The sequence below is a fragment of the Bombyx mori genome, chromosome 10 (genome assembly GCF_030269925.1).
Source record: "Bombyx mori chromosome 10, ASM3026992v2".
NCBI lineage: Eukaryota > Metazoa > Arthropoda > Insecta > Lepidoptera > Bombycidae > Bombyx > Bombyx mori.
The window spans coordinates 5,562,283-5,585,519 of record NC_085116.1 but is presented as its reverse complement, the minus strand read 5'-3'; the positions used below and the strand labels follow the sequence as shown (position 1 = coordinate 5,585,519).

Here is a 23,237-nt window from a genome sequence, read left to right as displayed (position 1 = left end):
GCCTTATTTCGAACACGCACGACCTCAGTATGCTTAATTGTTTTTCTTTGTCTAGACTGCACATATATTGTAATGTGGTGTTGAATGCAATTTTAGTAAAACTTTATAATAATAAACAAGCTATAGATTGTAATTTCTCTATTATTATTGATCATCATCGTGCGTTAATTTTCATTACAGCAATGGCTTTAACCATTAAACTTGCTAAATTAACTTATTAACATTCAGTAAATTATATGAAATGAACTAAATATATGTTAATAATAATATACATTGTAAACTATTCCTGAAATTTTGTTGTGTTTGCAGCATCGAGTGACATGTTGAAAATTCATGAATGGAATAAATTTCCCCTTATTAAACAGTTTGCCTAATTCTTTCTCACCTAATGGAACCTAATCGATATATATGAAACCAAACAAACGATTATTTCACTATAGAAAATGAAAATTATCGTTTGACTGTCGTTGACCGTGAAAGTAAGTAATTACTGTGCTTGTAGCCGTAAAAACAACACAGGCCTCGTTCCATTCCCATCGTTATCGTGACAACTTCATTTATATACATACAGGGACGCAAGCGATAACTCAGAGCGTAGGCAGACTGCCGTCAGAACTAACCGATATTGTATACACGTACATCAATAGGTACATATCAAAAACATATACATATACGGAACAACATCGAACTATATAAACGTTAACTATTGATTGTCTTAATCCTGACCGACATACAGTGCTTGTGAAAGTATAGGTGATTATCGTAACGTGTGTTGTCGAAGCCGAGTGCTGTAAGTGTAAAAGCTTCACGGTTACTCCCAATAACACTTTATCTTATGATGATCGGGGTATAATTCAGAATATCTGCGTCGTTATGTAGGCGGTTGAGTGGCAGCGCGTGAATGGAGGGACGCAGGATCGATAGAGCGGACTGCGCAGGCTCGTCGACGGCCCACAGCTGGCAGCTTCGCATCCCACATCAAAACGCTTCAACCCGCGCCAGTGTCTACTGTAAAGAACTATAGTGCTTCCAAACGATACACGGATATGTTCCGGCCCCTTCGACGGCTCTAAACGGTTCGTAATAATGTTATCTAAATTCAGGAACAGTCAATTGTTCGCGGACTCGTACTTTTTCAGTAGTCGCCATAATCGAAATGCGACGTGATACACGTTATTCGATAAACCTCATAAAATTTTATAAGTGTTGTGGAATTTTGTTTATCAAACGCAGCAGATGATTGAGAGAGGGCAGGCGAAGCCTAATAAACTATCAAGTAGTTAGTTAATATATGGTATTATTGTAAATCATTCAGAGGCAATTGGTGAATTAATTTGTATAGGCCTTGAAGTAGATTACGATTAATATTATAGCTTCGAGTACCTCGTGTCTATTTATAGAGGCAAATGTCCCTCGACGCTTTCATTTGTGAGGGTGGCACTCTTATTGCGTGGGTCGCAACTCTAGTACTGCCACCCACTCATTAGATTCATGGACCTTTAAACGTGATAGTTTCCAGTTCGTTCGAAATAAAATATTCGTCTTTAATCCAATTATATTATTAAGATACAATGCCTTTTCACTAATCCACAAAAATCACGCTTGTTCTAAATATTGCAGCCTCTCCCGGCTAAGTATTTACTCGCCAACCTGTCCTGGCGAAACTGGAAAGGCCTCGGAGCCACCAGTAATACTTCCTTCATAATAAAAATAATATGATTGCAGCATGAAAAACATTTTCACGAAAAGTAATAATAGTAAGGTATTACGTTTTCCGAAGACATCGTTATTGATTTTTGCAATACATTCGTAGCTAGATGGATAGCTTTATTTTTCTGCAGAGCTATTTCATGTTATCTCCGGACTTTGAGCTCTCAACCAGCCTAGCTGCCCACGCTCGACCTTTATCCTTATTTACATCTGAAACGTATATATACTTCGATACATTTCATTCCGAATGTTAGCTTTGTATATTTAACCCCTCGATGAAAGCGTGAACCAAAATAAAAATAGAAATATGTTTTCCATTTTTAATGTCTTATTATAGCATGAGGAAAACAAAAGGGCTTAAATCGGCCTTTAACCAGAATCGTACAGGAATTTACGTATTAAGAGTTGTGTGTTTGTGTTTTATGCTCTAATTATGTATATTAAACATTTCTGTTAGAAAACATTAGGGTAAGCCACACAAAAATGACTATAGGGTTTCAGGTCGCACAAACATGCGATAATCATGTAGTAAAATTCTTCAAAAACAGACAACGAATCCAGATGTTGTTAAGGTTCTTTAATAGTGTCGTACTACTTACTACCAGATATACTTAAAATAATATTGTAAATAACGATCGGAAACGATGGAAACATCTCTCAATCGAGAGGGCTATTTTTAAGAATAAACACTGTATCTGTATTGTGATTTTACAGTACGGGTATGTTGTATTCGTTACCGACCTACTTATTTCTGCATGTGAAACAGTCATATGTTCCGATTTGAAAGGAATTCTTTCCTTGTTATTGTTTGCTATTGAGAATTCGATCTCTTTTCCTTCCTCATTCGTCAACTGTCATTTTTCTTCATCATTGATTCCTTTGCGATTTTTTTTCTCATTCAAGCGATTAAATTTGGAATAGGTTTCCTTATACAAGTATAATTAGAAAAGCCGCTAGTTGTCATTTTCAAAAATATATTTTTATGCAAATATATTGATTCCTGTGAAACAAGATTTAGAGTAATTATATTATAGAAGGTACTTTTTAAATTTATGAGTTATTTTTTTTTGTCTTATGTATTGTGTTATGTTCAATTTGATGGTTATCTTATCTTTTTTTAAATCAAGTAGTACATAGATATTAGGTATTCTCTTTAATTAATCGATAGACGATGCCGACTTGAAGTATAGGGTGTGGGGGAATGTAGCAAACAGGACGTGTTGCAATGCTGAGTAGAATATCAATAGATTTTTTCTTTCGTCTGAATATTACTCTAGAATTTCTATTTTTTAGGCTATTTGCGTAGGTCGATAGATTGTAATGAGGACGCCGTCACTACCACCCACTTTGCGATATTAGGTCGAATTGAAACTATTAAAAGTGCTTGTCGAAATTTTAATTACATTGGAATGATGGGTGGGCGGATCATACAAGACAGTTTCAGAAAATGTAATTAGCATTCTGTTTTATTGACATGAAATATTTTATCCCTAACTAAAAGCAAAAATATTAGTTATCAAAACCATTAAAAAATTCTTCTTCTTAATCGTTCCTTCATTACTGAGAATTGCGACCACATGTACGTAAGTCTTTCCATGAAGACCGGTCCGCTGCGAGGTGGACCGCTTCTTGGATGCTGCTTAAAATATTGAGTGCATTATCTATGACTAAGTAATTTCACTTAAAACAAACTTTCCAAAAGGTTTGCAGGTGCTTTTGCATTTCAATCAATTTGTGACAGTAAAAAATCCATCCTAGGGGGACTTTCGTCGGTTGATTTATTGACTTTGCTAATGGAATGAGTAACCGTTTGTTTCGTTTACATGGTTGAATTATATTTATAAAATAGAAAAATACAAAACCATGTGTTGAAAAGGACAAACTTCACATACGCCTAAGAATAATAATGTTTCTATCTCTCTCGTGTTCTTTATAAGGCGTAGAGACGTGAACTATTGAGAAAGCAGACTATATAGGATGCTATTGACGGCTTCGAGACGGGATGCTGAAGAAAAATGTTTGTCACATTGCTTGAAACACCTATTAGGTCATATCAGAATTCTTGTCTTGACTCTACTTATCGTGGGCTGAGTTTTCAGACGAAATTTGACAATACTCTACACTGTAGAGTATAGTCTAGTAGAGTCTACAGGGTGTACTCGAGTAGTCATATTGCTAGAAATAATAACGACAACTCGAGAAGCTCGTAGTCAGAGAAAACTCTTCGGAAGATCGGGAAAAGAAACGAATTGAACTGACCAAATATGCACCACAATCGGGCGGCCATAGCATACTATGCAGGAAGATATTCCGATAGCGCAACCATTGCCTACAAGATACCGTTACAAACAGAAACCACAACCCTAAGCTGTAAGGAATACAGCACAACGTATAAATAAAGTATGCATAAATGAAATGTCTTAAATAAACCAGCATTCAATTTCACTATACAAACAAAACCGAGTCGTCTGTTTGATTAGTTTGGTTGCTTAGCCGCCAAGCAAATAGAATCGACCGACGGCTACCCTCTTTACGTTCTAGAGCTATATACATACTTTACACACAAGCAATAAGCCTGACTAGCCCACTGATGCTACGCGTCGCAGTGTACACCGGAAATAGTGATATTGGAAGTATGTAACTCAGGAGAATACTTATTTCAACAAAGGTGTAGCGCTGAAATGTATTTCATACTGTGCATACGTAGAATTGAACGATTTCTGCGTCTGAATTACTTAGTCTTGTCCGTTGATATTTAATTGTTTTTGATTATTTCACGTGCTAGCTATATGTTTCTGTTAGGAAATATACATACTTCTAAAACTGCCAATGCTCGAATGTAATATAATGTAATGTAATGTATGTTTGTTTTTATATCATTGTTTTAATAAAATTTATCACAAAGCACATTCAATATTTTTATTACTTCCGAAAAAAGGAATACTCTTTTTTGCCGGTTACTAGCAAATCCAATTTTGTTATTATTAATACAAGTTAATTATTACGGCAATCTAAACCAGTTGAAAACATTTAATAACGTAAAAAAAAAAAAAAATTACTTGTTATGGTTAAAATAGTTCAACGTCCACAAATCACTTACATATTATCTATTAATAAAGTAAAGTGTTTACTTAGTCTAATTAGGTTTAATCTAGCTTTAATAGTTTTTTTTGTATTTCTATTAATAACAGGCGCCCGGGGGTCGTTGTTAATTCCAAAGTTTCCTAACAAGTAACGGGATTATCTACCCACACAATTTACGAAGTCTTGTCATCAATTGTTTAGTAAAATGCGGGCTGTTCGGGTCTTGCATTTTGAATGAGCTACGTATATTAATTTTGTTCCTTGGCATAATAATTCATTTCATAAATTTCTTGTAAGCTCTTGTATTTATTGATATTAATTTGTATGCTCGATTTAATCTAGTTTATTTTGTGTTGACAGATGTAATGTACGGCCTGTCTTTGCGGCAGGCTCTGTGGGCGCTGGCGTTGATAAACGCGCTGGCGCCCTCGCACGCCGATGGTAACATAGGTAATAAAACAAATGTATAGGTAAAAACAAAAAGAATTTATTTTCGAGTTCACAACGAGCGTTAACGTATGAATAGTTGTTTAAAATTTCTCGATTCCGTTAATTTCCTATAGCATTTTTATAATGAGCATGCACTTGTAGACCTTTTTTTTTCTATGGTAATTGTAAATTTTTTAACACTTCGTTATGCTACATCTTCGTACGTGGAATTATTGTGTGACGTCTGTGCTTTCACTTTAATGAAATCTGAGGGCGTGCCAAGAGCTATACGATAGTAATTGTAATGCGATCGGTTAGGTTAGATGATATTTTGATATCGGAGACTACGACCTAAGGATTAAAAACCGGATCGGACTATAAATAAAAAACGGAATTCTTCACTAGTATACGTTAATTACGAAGCCACAAAGTTCCGAAAATAAATTTTGCTGTGAAATAATAATTAGTCATAATTATTAATGTCTTCAGTAATTCAATTTCAAATACAATTTAACGGCCGTCTGGTGTAGTGGTAAGTGACATGGTCACTACACAAAGGGGTCGCGGGTTCGAATCCCGCCAAGGGAAGATATTTGTATAATAAATGTCTTTTCCAGGGTTATGGATGTTTATTAAATATATGTATGTGTATAATAAAAATCTTACATTTATTTCCGTTATCTGGTACCTGTAATACAAGTTATTTACGAACTTAGTACGGGACCAGTTAATGTGACGTGATTTTTAGTAAAAAAAAAAAAAATCATATGTCAACTATACTGATGTATAACCTTTTCATTTCAGGTTGCTTGTTCAGCGCACCACTGTGTGTAGAGGGCGTAGAGTGGTGCTACGATGGTACGCTATTGTTTATATAAACGTAGCAGATTATAAGATAACGCATGGAGAAAAATTCATATCTATTTTAAGGGAACCGAATTAAAAAACAAACGTTCACATTAACTTGATGATTACTATCACGATAATTTTAAATAACGCGATCAAATAATAAAACTCCTTGATAACGCAACACGTAATGTATTACAAAATTCCGCAGCCTTCGCTTTCGGGTTCACGAAATCCGAAGGAGAAGGCACGTTCGTCGTACCGTATATATATTGAATTTCAAAACTATTTGACATGTTACAACATTATTATTTTCTGGCAGTGGTCCCTTTTTGTAAATTATGTTAACATGGTCACCGTTAACCCTTGACCGCGGGAACCCCCTTACTCTGCCCGGGTTTTGACCCCGGACGGAGATCGGACGTCAGGTGTAAGAGTGCAGGGGAGTCGCTTAGTGGGTAGGGCCCTAAAATTCCTCGAGCCCCGCAGAATGCTCCCAACACCTTGCAGATCGTCAAGTCCCACATACCCCGCGCGCCCCCTAAGCGCGGAGACCTCGTAGGAGGTTCGGCCCCCAATTCAAAAAAAAAAGTCCAGCCGCCGCGCTTTCAATTCATTTGAAAGTCTCATTTAGTTGTGCTCAGGAAATGTTATAAATAGAGTTAATTCCAGTGCCTGATGTTACGTAGCATAGACGCATAGTAAACGCAGAGGTTCGAGGTGACAGGAATGAACTCTACTTTATTGGTTTGTGGTGCAATAGTCAAATGAAATATGGATGACGGTTTGAGCTCAAAGACCTCAAAGCACTCACAACGTCATTGTATTGTCTATGGTTATGTATTTTAATTGTGTTTTATTTATTTTCGACTAGATTTCGCCTTTGGGAAATGCATTCCGGTTTACGAGGAAGAGTCAGAAGAAGGCGCGCTCTACCGGTAATTGACTTAGCTTGTAACTCAGAAACATCATCATTTCTTTATTCGTAGTAAAAATGTAATTTGTTATATTTTTTATTTTAATATGCTTCGCTAATCTACTCCGCAATGGACGGACCGATTACTGACAAATAGCTTGTTGTGGGTACAGTTTCCTTTTGACAATTGAGGCACAAGACTTAACTGTACTTATCTTGTTTATAACTTTCACCCTCTAAATATATATGGGCCATTTGCGGCATTAAGATGATGATGATAACTTGAAATATCACCGCTTAGTATTTTCTTTGGTTTTAGCAAGTCGCAGATACAATTAAAACTACTTGTATAGTTTAAGACAGTACGTAATTATTAAAACTGTAAAAGTATTCGTAACGGCGAAAATAATGTAGCAAAAATTAATAAACCTAAGATTAAATCGTGGTTTAAAATACGATAAATACGATTAAACAGTATTTTTAATATTAAATCAGCGGTTATTTATCATAATTGTGATTTAGTTACGACATGGGTCCGGAGCAACTGCAATGGTTCGAAGGAGAGTTGCAACGTCTTGCAGCACGCGGCTACCGCTGGGAGCACGCCTACACCCAGTGCGTTCTGCAAGCCATGCTCCTCACACTACAACAGAACATGTTAGTACGCTGACTGAGATTTATTTTCGCTTAAAATTTATAATCGAATTTATCTCTATTTGAATCAATAGAAGTACTATTAAAAGGTAAAGACGCGCCCTAATTGAATTTAGAAATTCGAAATAAAATTAGAAAATCGAATTAGCGACAACTTATGTTTTTAAACATATAAACTATTAATTAACTCAATCAAGTTAGTTCCCAATTAACTAAGTTCAACTCAACTCAACAACCCAATTAGCTCAGTTAAGTTAATTTGGTAGAAATTCTATTTTGCAATAGTCCTACTAATAGATGCTAAATATCAAGAATTGTAATAATTTAATGCAAAATGATTTTTTCACAGAGATCTGAGCAACGTAAACACGAAGATATGTGAACATTTCGCTGATCCAACATTGACTTCTGACACTTCTGAAAGTGAAATTGTTAATCCAGAAGTAGGTATTTTTAACCGCGTTCGTTTTAAATAGTGTAATGGCTGCTAACTATTAGCTCTCGCAACCTTCAGACCGGAACGCATCTTTTTTCGCGGCTGATATCTGTACCTACCTAAAAATGGCATATTGACTCTTCATTATTAAACTGGTATGTATACCAATTTGTCAAAGACATGCCTTTCACATCTTCATTGAAATTTTTAATGCAAATGCATTACTTTAGATCCTTCCATTCGCAATAATCAATGGTCATTTTAGATGGAACCAGAAGAGACAGCCTTTATTCGTTATACACCAAACGCTGCCGTCGGGGTTGACTCTGACTTTGCTAATGAAATTTACAACCCACCGATCGTGCCAGAAGATAACCCCAACATAGGTGATATCGAAACGGAAACTCCCAGTGATAAGCTACGAGACTTGATGCTAATGACGGACAATGAAGAGTCTCCTGTTATTTTACCATTTAACGGCTTCAGAGAACGCCTTCAAGCTGAAGGAAAGGGTCGAACCAAAACAAACGTACATCTAAACTTAATCGACAAAGAAAAGAAATCTGTGAATGAAATGATGGCTCAAAACGATCCTAATATCGGATACACAGACGAGGAGCGTTTAGGTGCGCATTTCCGTAAGTTTAAAATGCCACCTAAGGCACTAGAATATTTCACTAAGGACGGCTTATCAGCTCTCGACGAAGAAGTGCGTTCAAACGCATACAAGAATTACATACAAAGTTTTGAATCGAAAAATTTTCCATTTCAATATGAAGATCCGTCCGATATTCCGGAATCTCGGATTTATGACGAAGATTTAGACGAATTGCCTATTGATCCAGACAGCGGGGAGCTAGATGCCTACCGTGCTAAAGGTACGCAAGATTATTTCATGAATAGCAATAATTTTTATCATTTTTAGGTGAATTAAAAAGCATTCCATTGTTGGTTTCCTAGGTAAGCCTCCAGGGTTTGAAGGGAAGCATGGCAAAAATATGGATCGTAACATAGTGAATTATATGCGAGATATGATAAAATCTAAACCAAAACAAGATGCCATCTACGCAGAAGGTGGCCCTTTGAATCCTGAAGAATTACAAGGTGGGCTTAATGCGGGAATCGTAAATTAAGTGTTTTTGTCCATTCTCATAAAGTTCATTTAAAGACAGCAAATTGTGTTGCTTTATCATATAATTTGCATACGTTAGGTACTCTGGTAAGATACCCTACTGTTATTAGACCCAAACTTAAAGGCCATGTTCTAGTTTCCCTTGGATTTTTTGGTTAAAGATGTTCTCAATTTTATTTGGCTGTTTTATTTTCACATATAGGCCCTTTAAATTCAAGGATAACGAGCCAGAAACATTACTTACACCGGAAAGATGGTGTTACAGATACGGACGATTTTTCAGGTGAAAATTACAAATTTTATTCCGACGACTTGCAAGATTTGCTTAATAACGAATGGGGCTTTAAGCGTAGGGAAAGAGATGATGTTAAAAAGCCCGGGCCGCGCTTGAATGCGAAAGCGTTAAAGATTTTATACCACAATAATTCGGTGGCAGGTTAGTGTCGCGGCGGCCTGAGATAGCTGTTTTTAGATTGTCGATGTCCCCTCAATTATGAAAGGCTCAGTGTTTTATATCGAGGTTTTTAAAACACTTCTTATTGGAGGTCTAACGCACTTCTAATTCACCGCACCAAATGTTTCCCTTACTCCGCACATTCTGTTTTGTGTTACACAATTCGCATGAGGTTATCACCGGTCCTCTTTAATATATTTTGCCTAAGTTTGGTTATGTCAATATTTTTTTGTGATATAATTTTTTCATATGCATATATCACCAGTGTCTACATCTTAATTATTTTTATTTTTATCAGGATTATATCTTCTTCAATTACTCTCTATATTTAATAATAACCATATTTTGAATTCATTAACAACACACAACATTTTAAACTGCTTGATCAGCACATCCAATGGTTTCAAAACGTGTTTCGATCTATCAAAATAATTAAAAGGTTAATTTTGCATGCTACGTATCGTCTTGGTGTTGTGGCATTGACTTATAATAGCATATCAATATCACCACATTATATATCAATTTCATTTTACAGCTGAAGATCCAGCTCATACATTAAAAAACAGCAAACATACCGAACATAACCATAATGATTTTGATTATGATCCGGCGTACGCCTACGTTTTACTTAAAAATGGGTAAGAAATAACGTTACTACTTTGTTTTTTCATTATTTGACTAAAACAATGGTACATGAGCTTATTTTTAAACAGATTACTCACCAATTGGGCTAAAGGAATTTCATTTATATCGAAGATTGAGGAAATGTTGGGTCTGGATAAAAACTCATTCTCGAACCCGCGGTAAAATTATTATTGCACCTATATATAGTTCGTGATTACAATTTATGTCACTAACTTCAAGTACATTTCCAGAGTTGACCTACGGGAAGTGACATTCAAAGTGGAAAAAAATAATAAAGGCTACGATGCTGTTGACGTTGCAAGGCGAGTTGGTAAGGATCTGGAAGGGCCTGAGGAAACAAAATCAAACCAAAAAAAAAATTATACAGCTTTACATTTCTAAATATTTTTCAGATGACATCAAAGATGATCTATTAAGAGAAACTGGAGCCCAGATAATTTCTACTGGAGTTGGTGACAGAGTAAATATTTTATGATCGATAATATCATCCAATAATATTAGCATAATTCTTTTATTAATTAATAATCAAATTATGTTCCAGAGCAAGCGTCCTATAATGCGTCATGTAGCTTCTCCGGATACTTTAATTTTCGGCTTAGAGCTACCCGTTTTCCTGGCGTTAGTTGGAAGCTTTTCTGTTTTGGTCGTAGGCGCAATTATTTTCGCTATTCTGTTGAAAAAAGACATGTCCGGAAAGAAAAAATCACAAGGCCTTTCATCTGCAGCGGAAATTGATGCAGAGGCCACAAGAGATTACCAGGTTGGTTATTTTGTAATAATAATAATATTGCGATGCCTACCGTAATCTAATGATGATAATTGATTAATGATAATTTTATTTTATTAGGAGCTATGTAGAGCACGTATGTCTGGGAAGTGGTCTGGCCAACAGACAGCAGCTAATGCGTCATCTAACCCCGCGGAGCCTGCCCAACGCATCACGTCTTTGTCACGAGAACCCGATGGAAACTCGCCTTCTACACGATCCAGCACCTCTTCATGGTAGGCCTTTTCAATAATTTCACCAAACTTTAATCCGACAGCTTTTTAATTATTTATGATCATTTCTCAAATATGATATTTAGATAACTTTAGCTCTACCGGATTAACACATTGCGATCATTTCGTGCTCCTTTTCAGGAGCGAAGAACCAGCTCTAACCAATATGGACATTTCAACTGGTCACATGGTCTTGGTAAGTTAAACCTCAAGCTATTTGCTGAAGCAATGTTTCTAGAATGTGTTGAAATTGAAAATGGGGTTTTCAGGCATATATGGAAGATCACCTTCGCAACAAGGATCGCTTGGAGCAGGAGTGGCGTGCTCTGTGCGCATACGAGGCCGAACCCTGTGCTACAACTTCAGCTCTTAAGCCGGAGAATAGTGCGAAAAACAGATATGCTGATGTGCTTCCTTACGACCATTCCAGGGTTATTCTGAACACCTTATCCAACCATGTCGGATCGGATTACATCAATGCTTCGACAATTGTGAGTTCATCGACAATGCTTGATTTTATTTCAGTTATTATTCGATAAAGCTGACCTTTACCATAGATAACCGAATATCGTAAATGACAGCAAAATATTTTGTGCCTTCATATTGCTAATAAGATCCGGAACTCATTATAACAATACATTTAGACTGACCACGACCCACGCAATCCTGCATACATCGCATCAGCTGGACCACTCCCCCACACGGCACCTGATTTCTGGCAGATGGTCTGGGAGCAAGGCTCAGTTGTCATGGTGATGTTGACTCGACTTACGGAAAACGGACAACAACTGTGCCACCGCTATTGGCCTGAGGAAGGATCTGAACTTTACCACATTTATGAGGTCAGATATTTTTATCATCATCAGCTTAAGCCTTACAACCCAGGATGGGCCTTAGCCTTGCTCAGCATATCTCTCCAGGCTCCTCTATTCATGGCATTCTCCCTCCAGTTTTTGACACAAATTCCTTTGAGGTCTTGCCCTACGCCGTCTAACCATCTGAATTTAGACCTGCAGATATATTTATAGCATACTAAATACATATACATATATAGTAGTAATTAGTATATTCCTCGGTTTCCGTCGTAAACGTAATTAAAGCTAAGCTTACGCTGTAATCACGTGTGTTATTATTTCTGACGTCTCTAGTACGTTACAATTTTCGTGGTCACTGACGACTCGGGTGTTAGTCGTCGACATTTGAATATTATACAATCTACCATCTAGTTTAGTAAAAAAATATATTTAGACTTTTACCTTTTATTTCATACAGAACAAACTAACAGTATTAACTTGAGCTCGGGCAGTTTGCTTGACTTGGATTTTCATCTTCACGATAAAAGAAACAGGTCTTAGATAAGCGCCAACAAACTTCACAGTCAGGATGTTTAATTTTTTCAATGGCTTCACGCACCGTACTTGGCATTAATTTATATTTTTTAACGAATTTTCATTTTGTTTATATTTATAGTTTCTTATGCTTATTCGTGTATTAAGATAAACCAACAAATTTTTAGATGCCTGTAAAAACGAGCTGGGTGATCTATGAGCCCTTGGATCGGAAATAATTACGTCCGCCGAAGAATGTCATTGCCCTTGCGTGATTTGTAATATAAAGTCGAATTCTCAATATCTTTGGAACGTAGGATATTTTACCCTTCAAACCGTAACGCATGAGAGATACAGAATGCGGCTTCACACGTCTCGACGCAGTTCTTACTTTGGATGAAATAAATTCATCTGCGCTTTTTTTTTGTATTAGGTACACCTTGTCAGCGAGCATATTTGGTGTGATGACTACCTGGTTCGAAGCTTCTACCTGAAGAACCAACGTACCGGCGAGACCCGCACCGTCACCCAGTTCCATTTCCTCTCGTGGCCTGAGAACGGAGTACCAGCGTCGACCAAAGCTCTGTTGGAATTCAGGAGGTAATCAACCCAGAGGAAAAATATAATTTCTTTATTTTCCTTTCTCTCCACATTTGATTCCCTTCTATGTTTTTGTGCGCCGAAAATTATTTACTTATTTAAATAAAGGTATATTAGCTTTAATAAATCAAATGGTCCAAAATGAATGTTCTTACTGAAAGCATTAACGAATCCGCATGTTTTATTTTAATTTTAATGAGTTAATTATAAATTAATGATTAATGTTCATAATTAATCATACGTTCTTTGCAGAAAGGTGAATAAGTCTTACAGAGGAAGATCTTGTCCAATCGTAGTGCACTGCAGGTTGGTACTATCTATTTCCTTAAAAGTATCTTGCAGGATTAATTCTTTCTGATAAAGACGTTTGTATATTTTGAATCATTCCAACTGATTAGATTGTACAAGATATGTTAAATATTTGTCGTCTGAAGATAAATTTTCCTAACTTTATCTCTGTTGATGGTCTATATTGATAGTTTTTTTGTAGTTCCGGCTAACCTCGGTCACGTACGTATGTATATATGTAAAATCCCTTATCATGCAGATATATTATTATGGTAATCAAATTAGCTAGTTGTGATGTATAATACACTTTAATGTTTGTTAATTATTTTCCGTCATGTTCTGTCTTTGACTCTGTTTGTGTGAATGTCTGACTCGGCATGTTTTCATATCGTGTAGATGCGATAGAAATGGATAGTAAAACAATGGTATGGATTCGGATTTATTAATATTAGTGAATAATTGATAGGCCGAAGACATAAATGATACAGGAAAAGAAGATAACTGGTGGTAGCACCTCTTAGGAGTCCGCACGGGTAGGTACCACCACCTATTTCTGCCGTGAAGCAGTAATGCGTTTCGGTTTGAAAGGTGGGGCAACCGTTGTAGCTATAGTTGAGACCTTAGAACTTATATCTCAAGGTGGGTAGCGCATTTACGTTGTAGATGTCTATGGGCTCCAGTAACTACTTAACACCAGGTGGGCTGTGAGCTCCTCTACCCATCTAAGCAATAAAAAAAAGATAAATACCAATGAGTTAAACCATTGTTTTTACAGCTAACGGTAATTGTAAAACGGAATGAAGCCGAAAATACTAATAAGTGCAGAATTTTCTGGTCAAAGATCTGCTTCTGATATATTATATAGATGGAATCGCTGCCAACGTTAACGATGTTCTATCCACACGTTCTAGTTACTTCGTAATGAGCTGTGATCTCGTCCGTATTTTCAATAAATAACCTTAATTGTAACAGCGATGGCGCCGGCCGCTCTGGAACGTACTGTCTGATAGACATGGTATTGAACCGGATGGCTAAAGGCGCTAAGGAGATCGACATCGCAGCCACTCTCGAGCATATCCGAGACCAGCGCACCCGCACTGTCGCTACTAAGCAGCAATTTGAGTTTGTGCTGATGGCGGTCGCTGAAGAGGTGAGTCATTATCCAAACTTTAAATTACCTCAAATTGTCGATGATATATATCGTCTTCTCGCATTAAAACTGTATAATTCCAAAACTTACTAATTTTACATGGGAGAGTGTTTTTAAAGGTTTAACATGTGATATTTTTATTATTAATCATCTTTGCGACGTTTATTTTTTACCAGTTACATTATCTGTCTTTTAAAGTAAGGTAAAAGTATGTATTAATTTTGTTAATAGTAGTCAAAACATAGATAAATAAAAAAATAAAAACTAAAACTAAACTACGCTCTTTTGCCAGTATTTATGAGAAAAATACTGGCGATACCAAATGATTCCGGATTTAACTCAATTTCGAATATTTTTGGAAATTGTACACTTTTAATGCGAAAAGACAATATATATCGACGAATAAAGCTGGTGTCGGTATATCATTTCCAAAAGGCCGTAAGCCACTTAGTCAGTATTGATGGAAACTTCAGTATTAGTTGTACCTACAGAAAATTTGTTAACTAGGATAGACTACTGGGCTTACTAGATAAAAGAAAATACTAATAATTTGATAGACAATAATGAAATAATCTAAACGTTAATCGGGTCTTCGTATTTTGTGAAACCGTAATTTTTTTTTTTTTTTTTTTGTGATTGAAGGATTACTGGTGGCCCGGAGGCCTTTCCAGTTTCACCAGGACAGGTGGGCGAGCAAAGGCTCAGCCAGGAGGGGTGGGATTTGCTAACAGCTGCCCGAGCGCCTCCGAAGGAGACCTAACAACTCAAGAGTAGCTGCTTCGCGAATGAATCTACTACCGGATCGGAATCGCGACCCGCTGAGAAGATCCGGCGAGAAACTCAGCGAGCTGATTCATGGGTTAGGTTGCACGGCGAACTCTTTGTCGAGTTCGACGAGTACGGTTACCGAGGTCCCTAAGCCTGCTCCTAGAGCTGAAGGCGTCTAGTGCACAGGTTATTGGATCTGATGGATCCGTAAGGACGTGTCTAGGGCGTCGACGGTGACTGGCTCCTGCATGATCAGGATTCGGGGAGTAGTCAGCGGCGGCTACGATAAGGCGATTATCATGACGCATAGCCTTATCGAAGTACCGTTCCGACGCTGACTTCATGTATTTCTGGATAGATTCGAGGCCCAGGTCGTCGTGTAGGTCAACGTTCCTCACGAACCACGGAGCTCCGACGGCTAACCTGCAAAAGCGGGATTGTAGAGATTGAAGGGTGTCTATGTGTGTGCGGGCCGCGTGAGCGAACACCACACTCGCGTAAGTCATGACGGGCCTTATGCAAGTTTTGTAAAGTGTCACCTTGTTCCGAAGGGACATTTTACTCCGCTTACAGATCATGGGGTAGAGTCTACCGAGAATAAACGCGGCACGGTCACGGACTGATTTTATATGCGGGCGGAATGTCATCGATGCATCCAGGGTAACGCCCAGGTACTTGACCTTCCTGGCCCAGGGTATGGATTGACTAAAGAGAGTAATCGGGGGTGTGAGATTCCTCCTCCTAATACGGGAGGAAATCCGTGTGGAGCTTCCCCTCTGAAATAGCACCGCAGTACTTTTCGCTGGGTTGATGTCTATGCGCCATTTTCGGAACCACTGTCCTAGGACTAGGGCTGCGCTCTGAAGCTTCTTCGCGATTAGGGACTTGTTTCTACTGGAATAGTAAACAGTCGTGTCGTCGGCGAATAAAGCTAAATGGGTCGGCGGCGACCGGGGAATATCGTTAACGAATAAGCTAAATAGGAGGGGTGAAAGGACAGAGCCTTGCGGGACTCCAGCTGTGAGAGGTCGTGGGGAGGAGCGGGTTCCCTCGACTCGATATCGAAAAGAGCGGTTCGACAAGAAGTCCCGTATGATGAGCACGAGACTGTCCGGCACACCCATGTTGAATAGTTTGAAAATCAAACCGTTGTGCCAGACTTTGTCGAACGCTTTTGCGACGTCGAAGAAGAGAGCTCCCGTGTATAACGGTTTTGGTCGATTAAGCCCCACAAGAATGTGCTCCGTGAGGCGGTGCACCTGTTGAACGCATGAGTGATTTGTACGGAATCCGAATTGTTCATCGATGAGAATGCCCTTGGATGAGACGAAGTCTCTGAGGCGTTTGTAGAGCAGACGCTCATACAGTTTGCCTAGAGACATGAGGAGGCTAATCGGGCGGTAGCTCGTCGGATGATTTTTTGGTTTACCGGGTTTGTGTATGCCGATAACGTCCGCTTCTTTCCACACCGCGGGAAAGATACAGTTCGCCATAGCGGCATTGAAAATAGATGCCAACATCACGATGAGTTGGACGGGTAGAAGTTTAATAACGCGGTTGGATATACCGTCGGAACCGGGAGCCTTGCGAGGACGTAGGTCTTTGATCAAGTCTTTAACTTCCATCGGGGTGACGGGTTGTAACGCATCCGAGGGTGGCAAGGAGACTCTGCGTTCTACCTCACTGTCTACTAATTCTACATGAACAGGGTCCACGGAATGAGTGCTGGGCGTGCACTGGGTTTGCAATGTATCGGCCAGCAACTCTGCTTTTTCGTCATCATCGAACGCCGCGAGTCGGCCTGAGGGGCCTACGAGGGGGGGCATAGTTACTACCGTATCCGATTTGAGAGTACGAGCTAAGCGGTAGTAAGACCTTTGGGAGGGCGCGAGTCCTTCTAAGTAATCAGACCATCTGGCATCTCGGACTTCGGCGATGCGAGACTTTACGTCGCGTTGTAGGGCACGCATTCGAATACGATTTTCCGCGGTAGGATACCTGTCGTAAGCGCGTATCGAGGCGTTCTTAGCTCTAAGGAGTTCCCTAATATCATCGGACAATTTGAAGCGGTGAAGGAAGTCCTCCGCTACAACTTGTTTCGATGATCTATCTAATGTTGAGGTGATGTGTGACGTTAAGATGTCTATGGCTTCAGCGGTATCCTGAGGAGACGGGGTAGAGTCCGGGTTAAACGGGAGCGATGGTGGATCAGATTCAGCCAGGCTGATGCCCAGCGTGTGCCAATCCACCACAGTCCTCGTGACGGGAACGGAGTCGGGAGCGCGACCGAGCCTCATAACGACGGGACGGTGGTCTGAATCTAACTCTGAAACTACTTCGATCGAGTGTAAGCTCAGAGTTACGTTTTTTAATAACGCTATGTCGAGTATATCCGGGCGATGCGCGATATTTAGCGGGTAGTGAGTCGGTGTTAGCGGAGCGACGATATCGAAGGCGAGATCATCGACTAACGCGTCAAGCCGCCTGCCATTCGGGGTTGTGGTGTGTGAGTTCCACCTGATGTGTTTACAATTTAGGTCGCCCGCCAGAATGACAGAGCTCCCCATGCCGAGCAGCGCCTCGATATCACTGCTTAGAACGATCTTATCCGGTGGAAGATAAACGGACGCGATAACGATCGGCGCGTGTCCCGTCAGTGAGATTCGGCACACTGATGCTTCGATATTAGCGAGCGCGGGAGGATCGAGCGGGACGCAATGCAGGGCTCTTCTATAGTAAATGACGGTACCACCACCACGAGCAGAGAGCCTGTCGTTCCTGACCATGTTATAGTTCGCGATTTTAGGGTCACGGCGCGCGGGCTTAAGTAGGGTCTCCTGCACTAAAAAGATATCAATTTGATGGTCACGCAAAAAGTCAGAAACCTGATCACGTTGATTTGCGAGACCGTAAGCGTTAAAAAATCCTATCGTTACGGATAGGGGCTTTATTCTACTTATATACGCCATTGATTACCGGCGGAGTGAGGGGAGGACGTACGTATTTAATGACGCGTATACGTCGGCGTATTCTTGCACAACGGCGATAAAGTGTTGTGCAGTGGAGGCAGCGCGAATGGCGTCGCCCAAAGCGTTAACGCGCTCAAAGTTGATCGACTGAAAGAAGTCGATCGCTAAAGCGAGATTGTCGGACGCGGTCGGAGGGCAAGTCGCGGGAGAGGGACGAGTTGCGGGGGCGGGACGAATCGCGGAGGAGGGAGTTGTAACCGTGTTCGTGTACGGCAGCGGTTTCGCCCAAGCCGAGACACTGGGCACCGGCGCCGGAACGAACGCTGGCTTAGCCTGCGACACAGAGGGTGCCGAGGCTTTGATGTCTGGGCCGGAAGCTCGGAGGCGGTTTTGGCGGGCGACGCGGCGATTTATTTTCGGGGCTCGGGGGCATCCGCGGTAATTTGCGGGGTGACCCTGTGTACGACACAGGACGCAGCTAGGCGGTTCCGTCGCGGTTTTTTGATCGCGAGTGCAGAGGGCCGTGGCGTGATCTCCTAAACACTTGACGCATCGGGGGCGCGCGTGACAGTTACGGGAAGAATGCCCGTATAATTGGCAGTTATGGCACTGGCTAGGTGTGCCTTTCTTGTGTGGGGTTTCAACGGCGATTCCGGAAAGGCTACAGACCGTTCGGATGTTGAATATTTGCTTACCCTCGGGGGTAGGCTGGAGGGCGACGAGAACCATGTTATATGGCTCCCTTCCGCGACCTGTGTGCATGCGGTGTACGGAGTTAACCGGTAGGCCTTGTTCGAGAAGGTCGGCCTTGACTAGCTCGGCATCCAACTCTTTAGGGATGCCACGTATGACGGCACGGAGTTCGCGCTCCTCCTGGAGCGTATACGTGTGGAAACTTATACGTTCCTTACGGAGGTAAGAAGAGAGGGCCCTATGGTCGTCGGGTGTTCGAACCTTAATTTGAATGCCGTTCGCGAGGTTACGGGCATTCGTGAAGTTGATATTTTTGGCCTTAAGGGCCAGAGAAACTCGATCCCAAGCTGCCTTCTCTTGAACGATAACCGGGGGAGGGGTCTGGGTTTTATTTTGTGCCACCGGACGCGGCGACGGAGTGGCACGGGCTGGAGGCGCAACGGGAGTCTGAGGGCGGGGGCGCGACGCGTTCGCGGCTTTGCTAATTTTAGCGGCCGCGGGAGCTCGAGACTCTGCGGCACGCTTCTTACCCTTTTGTACCAGGGTGAATCCATCCGTCGATGAGGCGGGAGCGAGGTCAACCTCCATCTCCGAGTCAGAGTCGGAGGACGAGGAGGCGGGCGCAGGTGACCTACGAGCAGGTGTTTTGGAGGGCACGACGGAGGCTGTGGATGATCGCGCTGCTGGAACGGTGGCCACGGCGGACGACGCAGCAGTTTTACTCGCCAGTATAGGCGACGCGGGAACGGCAGGCACGACGGAGGCTGCGGTGCTCGATGCAGAAGCTTTGCACGCAGGTACAGGCGACGCAGGAGCAGCGAGCTCGGCGGAGTCCACGAGAGGGCTCGCGGTGTGATCGGCCTTGAAGGCCAGAAACTCTGAGGCGAGCTGTGGGTGGCGAAGTCGGAGGAATTCCGCGAATACAGCGTCCATGATCGCTGAGTGCCCAGGTGGGGCGGCCCCGGGTCTTGAAAACACTCGCCTTGCGGCGAGGCCCCAACTTCTCGGACCTGAGCGGTTCTATTGAACACAGGTGGCGATGCGGCACGATTACTACAGGACAAAGAAAAAACACAACAAAACGGAAATAACGAAAAGAAACAGAACAATTAAACACTTCCAGGAAAACAGTTTATCGGCAGATGTACTACGAGCACAGAAACAACAAAAGGAAACAAAACAAATAAAAACTTCCAGGAAGAGCACTTAGTCGGCAGATGTACCACGAACACAGGCCGCGCGAACAATGGCCGGGCTAACAAAAGCCGGGCGAACAAAGACCGGGCGATCGAGTGGTCGATGAGCACGTCCGCACGTGACGGGTGCCTCTATCGGAATGAAACCGTAATGTCAAAGTATCAAGAATTCGAAAAAACGCGACTGCTTTCTGATCTTTTAATCATAAAAAGTATTAAAAAAAAAAAATACTGTTGATGCTACTAAATAACCATTAGCAATTTTATAAATTTCAGTTTAGACTTAGGCTACGTACTAGACTCAATAATTTAGCAAGAAATATAAAACATAGTGAATAATTTTGAAATATCCTAAGCATTTAGCACTGTACGAAGCTTCGTTATTATCGCAATATTTACAAAAAAAACATAAAAATACCTGATAATTCTCAAACGTTTTATTTTGACAAAAGGTACACGCTATTTTGAAAGCTTTACCTGCTCACCTGCAACAGCTGCAAGAGAAGAAAGACAAGGAGAAAGAAAAAGAGAAGGAGAAGGAGAAAGAAAAAGATGGAACGGAAAAGAAACCCACTAACTAAATGCAACGCCCACGCGATCTCACGATAATGTCTAAATTTTACTTTTAATAATATTTATGATGTGTAATGGATTAGGATTATTGATGTTGCATAGCCTCTGTGTTGATAATTTATTTTAAAGCACTATTAATATATTGAAATATATAATTTAAATACGTTAAAAAGGTTCTATCTGATAAAAAAGAATTTAAGAAAATTTTAATACAAATTCTCAAGTGGTTTTCCATTCGCAATGGCAGCAGCCTTCAACTCGAGCATTTATTTTTGTAAATGTGCTCTTTTAAGAGTTATATTTTCTATAAAACTGTTTATTAATTCTATAAAACCTATTAACATTAAATATATATTATCTATGAATGTATTTATACGCTTGTATGTTTTCGTTGAAAATTTATGTTTATTATTTTAGAAGTATTTTAGTAGTTGTTTGGATTTATAATTTATTCGTGCAATATGGATTATGGAAGAGAAAACCGCACTAAATTTTATCATATAAGTACATAATCTCTATGAATCTTCGAATACCTACCTCCCTATCGATAAATATTCATATACTGAATTTTACCAATGTTTCAAAATATCGATCCAAAAATAATTTATTTACAGGAAGATATTTAAAATCCGCAAAGTTTTAATAACAAAAAAGTATTTATTGGTCTTAGATCTAACTAGTCAAAATGATTCTAGTCATTAATAAAATACCAAACCAAACATTAACTTATCATATTTTGTTAATAAACAAAACCATATTTAATGTCGTTCTGAAAGTCTGTGAGTACTAAGTACCTAACAATACAGTTAAGGGACGATACTGCATGATTTCAAATATTTAAAAATATACTGCAACAATCAAATATATCCTAAATAATCCTAATAATCTTATACCGGTTGTAAAGTAATCGCTCTGGAAGCCGTGATGGTAATTTTCTCTAGGCGTTTACTAGATAAAAGAAAATAATAATTATTTGATAAATAATAATGAAATAATGCAATCTTTAATTGGGTCTTCATATTTTGTGAAACCGTAATGTCAAAGCATCATGAATTCGAAAAAACGTGACCGCTTTCTGATCTTTTGATCATAAAAAAGTATTAGAATTATTATACTGTTGATGCTACTAAAAATACCATTAGCAATTTTATAAATTTCAGCTTCTGGAGCGATTACCGTGGCCACATACTGTAGATACATTGAACTTAAAATTTTTGCTTTAAAACTTTCCGTAAAAACCTTTGATAGTTGTTACTGAATGAAATATTATGTCTCAAAACGTATAATGATATATTTATGTAACTAGAACTAAGGGAACCTTCACAATCATATCCTGATCAAACTGAATACCTGATAACGATAAAATCTTAAATTATAACTCGAAGTTAATATTTACTGACTGTAGCTAACTGTAGCAGAGTACTCAAACAATTGTTATTATGAATGAAATTTATATAAAAATAATATTTATTGCGTATTATTGAGAAAAAAAATGTAAAAAAAAAATAATCACGAAATTGTCAATGTAGTTTTTAGATTTTAAGAGAAAAATATATTTAACCGTATTTCTGTATGAAATTATATGTAGTTTTTATGTGGATGAATTGAATTATGGATTTTGATTAAATTGTTTTAGGGAAAACAGTATCCTGATTTCCTAGAAACAATCCTTTCCTATCATCCTAAACTACGGTTAGAGAATTTGAAGTCGTCGTGGCCTGACGGATAAGACATCCGGTGCATTCGTGTTGAGTGATGCACCGCTGTTCGAATCTCAGGCGGGCACCAATTTTTCTAATGAAATACGTACTTAACAATTGTTCACGATTGACTTCCACGGTGAAGGAATACCATCGTGTAATAAAAATAAAACCCGCAAAATTATAATTTGCGTAATTACTGGTGACAGGACTTCTTGTGAGTCCGCGCGGATGGGTACCACCACCATGCCTATTTCTGCCGTAAAGCAGTAGTGCGTTTCGGTTTGAAGGCTGGGGCAGCCGTTGTAACTATACTCGAGACTTAAAACTTATATCTCAAGGTGGGTGGTGCATTTACGTTGTGGATGTCTATGGGCTCCAGTAACCACTTAACATCAGGTGGGCTGTGAGCTCGTCCACCTATCTAAGCAATAAAAAATAAAAACTTTGTCTATGAATTTACCTGTTTATAAACAGATGGTCTTGAGAGACCACTTCAGCATAGCCTTATCAAGTAGGTGAGCTCCTGACCTAACAACCTGACGACGTTGCTAACACGAACCCTAACAAGAGCAGTGCTCCACAGAATCTACCACCGGAACGGAAACGCGACCCACTGAAAAGAACCGGCGAGAAACTCACTGGGCTAATCGATTCCATCGTTATT

General features: G+C 39.7%; 1 protein-coding gene across 8 annotated transcripts; it reads left to right on the top strand.

Annotated features, from left to right (window-relative positions):
- Nucleotides 1-584: 584 nt before the first annotated feature.
- LOC101738718 (receptor-type tyrosine-protein phosphatase N2) lies at nt 585-22,479 on the top strand. 8 transcript variants are annotated; one of them, XM_062670491.1, is made up of 23 exons: nt 585-790; nt 880-1,076; nt 5,155-5,244; nt 6,028-6,081; nt 6,944-7,007; nt 7,508-7,642; nt 7,989-8,082; nt 8,341-8,953; nt 9,036-9,179; nt 9,491-9,643; nt 10,197-10,299; nt 10,375-10,464; nt 10,537-10,616; nt 10,699-10,766; nt 10,848-11,066; nt 11,154-11,308; nt 11,447-11,501; nt 11,575-11,796; nt 11,950-12,147; nt 13,067-13,233; nt 13,486-13,539; nt 14,494-14,671; nt 20,750-22,479. In XM_062670491.1, the coding sequence occupies exons 3-23, from the start codon at nt 5,160-5,162 to the stop codon at nt 20,876-20,878; spliced, it is 3,060 nt and encodes a 1,019-aa protein (XP_062526475.1). In that variant the 5' UTR covers nt 585-790; nt 880-1,076; nt 5,155-5,159; the 3' UTR covers nt 20,879-22,479. The 8 variants fall into 8 exon arrangements, with proteins under 8 accessions (XP_062526475.1, XP_062526476.1, XP_021206437.2 ...); XM_062670492.1 differs by lacking the exon at nt 9,491-9,643 and adding an exon at nt 9,410-9,490; XM_021350762.3 differs by having other exon boundaries at nt 9,410-9,643.
- Nucleotides 22,480-23,237: the final 758 nt, after the last annotated feature.

What these genes read in the sequence shown, in the direction of transcription:
- LOC101738718 (XM_021350762.3), top strand. Translation starts at nt 5,160, where the DNA reads ATGTACGGCCTGTCTTTGCGGCAGGCTCTGTGGGCGCTGGCGTTGATA. An exon ending in TACGTTTTACTTAAAAATGG is followed by an intron (nt 10,300 to 10,374) that starts GTAAGAAATAAC and finishes ATTTTTAAACAG; the next exon opens with ATTACTCACCAATTGGGCTA. An exon ending in CCAATCGTAGTGCACTGCAG is followed by an intron (nt 13,540 to 14,493) that starts GTTGGTACTATC and finishes TAATTGTAACAG; the next exon opens with CGATGGCGCCGGCCGCTCTG.